This window comes from Dermacentor andersoni, chromosome 2 (assembly GCF_023375885.2).
Source record: "Dermacentor andersoni chromosome 2, qqDerAnde1_hic_scaffold, whole genome shotgun sequence".
Classification (NCBI taxonomy): domain Eukaryota; kingdom Metazoa; phylum Arthropoda; class Arachnida; order Ixodida; family Ixodidae; genus Dermacentor; species Dermacentor andersoni.
Window position 1 is genome coordinate 229,115,364 of NC_092815.1, and position 4,600 is coordinate 229,119,963.

The 4,600-nt window shown below is 45.5% G+C and overlaps 1 protein-coding gene across 1 annotated transcript; it reads right to left on the reverse strand.

Moving 5' to 3' along the window:
* Positions 1 to 2,216: 2,216 nt before the first annotated feature.
* LOC126539965 (protein D2-like) lies at positions 2,217 to 3,190 on the reverse strand. Its single transcript, XM_050186795.3, has one exon. The coding sequence runs from the start codon at positions 2,944 to 2,946 to the stop codon at positions 2,341 to 2,343; it is 606 nt and encodes a 201-aa protein (XP_050042752.1). The 5' UTR covers positions 2,947 to 3,190; the 3' UTR covers positions 2,217 to 2,340.
* Between the last annotated feature and the right edge of the window lie 1,410 nt (positions 3,191 to 4,600).

Here is a 4,600-nt window from a genome sequence, read left to right on the forward strand (position 1 = left end):
AAATGCTCGTCCACTACATTATCGCTTGTTCTAGCCTACAAAATACGTGCACTGTTTGCACAGCTCTCAGAGTCTGTGTGGAACGCAAAAACTTTTAGTAATTGCCCAGCGCGATTCTTGTGCGATAGTTCAATAGTGAGCACGCTCAACAGGCTTCTGGCTGAGGTTACGCGGTCACAAGCGCCTGTGGATCTGTGAATGGTGACCCTAACGTGCGCTAAGTGCCCGACGAATGTGTACATGGCGGACACTGGTTACACTCTTCGTGGCTCTGCCCTGGACATTAGGCACAACATGCTCAAGAAGGTCAGCCTAATGTGGCAAATGATTTCACCCATTGGATAACGGGAAACGAATGCACCAATCATTGCTCAAGTACCTGGACCGAAGACGGTTGGGTGTATTCATTTGATGTATTTTTTTCAACGTTTTTTTTGTTCGTATGCAATGCGGCAAGTGCCTCGAATAATAAAAAAAAAGACTCCACCACACATTTCCCGAGTCACATTTGTCCGAATCATATAGTTGGCGATTGTTGATAAGCTTCTTTTTTTTTCTTCACCATGTGTAGTGGTGAAGCTGAGGATAAAGACGTGGTCTGGCAACTACTACAATTGTCGTTCGATGTCGTCATTGGCGACAACGGTCGTCGTCAGCGTAACACAATGGACAGATGGACAAGCCAAACTAACTGACAAACAGGGCAGACTTCAGAGTATTAAAATCAGTCATTACGTATCTCACCAAACGCATGTCCCACAAAGATCCGTTTTGGTACCACTGTCATTTTTAATCGACAGAAACAATATATCGACCAACATGTAGTCTTCTATACGTGTTCTTGCAGATGACTGCGCAATATATAAAGAAATAACCAACCAGATGGATTCTGCAATCCGACTTACCGACCCTTTCAGAATGGTGCAGCAAATGGCAGATGAAAATTAACATTCGTCCCTGTATCAATTTCTTGCCTAACGAATATCTAATTAAACATTCTGCAGCTGAAGCAGTTTCGGTGATTAAATGCTTAAGTGTTCTGCTCAATCACAATCTAAAATGGATTGATCATATCGAATTAATCACTACCAAAGCATTTAGAGAGCTTTGCGTTCTTAAACGTTGCCTGCGCCTAATTCAGACCCCAAACTTCAGGCATTTATTTCGCTAAATGAATGGACACTAGAGTACGCTTCTAACATATGGCCTCCCCATAAAGCTTGCCTTTCTGAGATGTTGAAATCAATTAAGTCAATTTAAAGCCGCTAGATTAATCTATTCCTAGTATTCTCGCTGCCCCACTGTGTCATCCATACAAACAACACTTGGCATTTTAACTCTCCTAATAAGCAGAAAATATTTGCGATTATTCTTTGTTCGAACTGTTCATTTTCGTGACCGCCTCTCACGCAAATTCATTCATCCAGCAGCCGACATCTCCGCCCGCATTGACCACGAACACAAGAAATATCCACTTTTCGTTCGGGTTAAAAAATATTTACACTTACCTTTAGTCTTATCAAGACTAAAGGTGGAGCGCCCTTCCATTGCCAACATCAAGGAATTATCTTTTTTACAATCGGCTCTACTATTAACCCACCTTACCGCCGTATACAACAACGCATCTTAACTTAAACCCGATTCAAGAATGCATCTTGAAGCCCGCGCTTGACTTGATCAGAGAGACGCCTGACGCGAACGTGCCCATGACGCTCATTGCGTTTCCTCGGGCGCGTTTACGACAGGCGTCATTTAAGTCAAGACAAGCGTGGGCTTCAACTTGGGTAATGTTCTTGAATACGGGGGTTAATAAGCAAACATTCCAGCTGATTTATTCTACAGAACAATGTTACCCCCCGCCTTATTAACGTTGAACACTGTCATGCATTTGTTGTATCATACTAATAGCATTGCAGCTCAATCTTGTATTATTGCATTATATATTCCTTACTTCATGCTGCTACTAGATGTACTGTTTACGCTTAATTCTGAAAACATTTGCGTTCTTTAGTTATGCTTTGTTCTTCATGCTTATAACCCGCTTTCGAAGTTTCTTGTTGTTATCGCCCCTATGTAGTGCCTGATGCCGGGCCCTTAGGGTAAATATCTGAAACGAAATGACACATAATTTCAAATGCTTAGCTGCTGTCGTATTAATATATGTGTAAAATCGTTTAAGTCCACCGCAGCCTAGGCTGCTACCAGACCCATTACAAAAAGGTGATTACAAAGAACTTTATTTGAAAAAGACGCTTCATGACAAAACGTAGTTTAACAAAACATGTACGCAAACTGCAATGTGTCGTTACATGCATATTGCATTATCTGCGAGAAAGTAGTTTATTTTGCGTTCTCGGCGAGAAAGTAATTTAGCGCTATCGGATTACCCAGGTTGTGTTTTTTGGTAAACTCGGCAATCTTGAAGTTCTTCCTGTTGTCGAACGGAACCACTTGGGGCGACTCGATGATATTTTGTTGCTTGTATGCCAGAAAGACGTACCGATGCGGACCCGATCCTGCGGGGGGCATGGGACCGCGGTAGCCGAACAGCTCATTTCCCCGCTCGTAGTTGACGGGCTCCTTGACGTCTCCCGCCTCCACGTTGACCACTAGCCAGTGTAGGATGGGCCCGAACTTGGGGTCGCTCATGCTGGGCGCGTCCGGGTCCAGCATGGCGATCGTGTACGTTGCTCCGGCGGTTCTCGGGAACTCGATGGCCGACGGTGCGGCGGACGCCTGCTCTGGGGTGAAGCGGTTTCCCATGGCGATCGGGCCCGCCTCGAATCTCGCTTCGAAAACGGCCCCCGGAATCGCCTCGATCAAGTCGGGTGCAATCCTGCTCTTGTTGGCCTTGTCAAGGAGCTCCATCTGCCTGCTGTCCGGCTCCGTCGCGCGGCACTTGAAGAAAAGCACCAGGATCGTTGCAACAGCTACCACCAGCTGCATCGCTGCGTCGTGCGAGTGTGACGCCCCCGCAGCAGGCGCTCAAGTTGTGCCTTACAGTGGATGCCTGGCGAATGGATGCCGCGCTGCCGAGCGCGAACAACGTTATCGTACAAGGACGCGCGGGAAGGGATCTCCTTCCGGCTAAGGTGGGGAACCGGTTCGGTCAAGGTGCACACGGCTCGCAAGGCCACACTGCCGCCTTCGCTGTTATTGTCCCCGCTGGGCAGTGGACGGAGACCACAACATGGAAATTGAAAGACAGCCAGCTATTCACCAGTCACGTGGGCCGAGCGGCGGCGATAATAATAGCACGGGCGTTCTTCCCACGACGCGTAAACAGACGCCAGTGACGACGGTGTCATCAAAGAAACGCGCTGCCCTGAGTGGCGAGCCTCAGATAAGTAGCTTGCTCTCCAACAGAGACCGTTTAATGGCACTGCTACTTTGTGCGCGCGGGCACATGGTTACTTGATGCTTTTTTTAATTATTTTGTTCATTTCGTGAGTTTTCTCTCTTTCGCAGAAAAACAAACACGCCATCTTGCGACTCTTAGCCCACGTTTGCACTTCTACTGCTCTTGCAAATTCAGCCAGCCAGTAGCGTAGATGCATTCTCGGGTAATTCACTGGCTTGGTTAAGTTTTTGACACGTTAACTTGTAAAGCATTAGAATTCTCCCAGTGGTGAAGACTAGAAAGGGTGGTGTTTGCAGCATAAATTCAGTTATTGGGGTCGCTTCCACCAAAACATATACTTGTTTTGTTGGCATATATAATAAAGGTAGCATTTTTGTTAGCATTTACGGCGACATTAACCTAGAGATAAGAGAGAAGTGGCCCCAAAACATTTCCTTGAAGTACCCCGTTCTTGATTGACATTGTTCGCCACGTATCTAACCAGTCACGTCGACATACTGATACGGTTCAAATAAGAACGTACGAGCTCTAGCGCAGGCCCTCTGATAATAATTTTTGTTCCTCTTTTCACCAAAAAGGCGTCATTGTTTAAGCTATCGTGAGCCTTCTTAAAGTCTATAAAATATTCTAAGACTAGCTATCTGCGTTGAAAATTTTTTATAGATATTCTTTATGAATTAGAAGTGCTGTTTCCCTGGAACAATTTATCTTAAAGCCCTGCAATGAAGCTGTTATAACAGGATTTCGTTCCAAAAAATGAGACAGGTGTTTTGTAAGTTTAGAGAGACAAGTAGTAAACATACTTTCCTGTAGTGGGATCGAAACATGGAGAAAGCCAACCTTTGCGGTTGCCTTTCTTTAGCTAGCTTCAATTGCAATGGAAAAGTACCGTGTTCCGGACAAATCCAAGATACTGGCCACTAAACTAACCAGGAGGCAAAACCAGTGCACTAATGTCTGTGAGGTATATTATTCGGGACACTTGGAAACCGTTCGCGAAATCCAACTATTCACGAAGTAACTACAGTGCTGGCTGAAATCTTCCGCGGTTATTCTAATCCATCAGATCTAATCTTAATCTTCCTTTGCTGTCTGTTCGACGTAGAATTGCACATCTAGCACTGTTTAATGGCCTTTATCATTTATCCTACAATGCACACGCAATTCATTACAAGGCCACATTATGGTGGTGGTGGTGGTGGTGGTGGTGATGTCGAAGCAGGCGGGGTTAGCCTGGCA

What these genes read in the sequence shown, in the direction of transcription:
- LOC126539965 (XM_050186795.3), bottom strand. Translation starts at nt 2,946, where the DNA reads ATGCAGCTGGTGGTAGCTGTTGCAACGATCCTGGTGCTTTTCTTCAAG.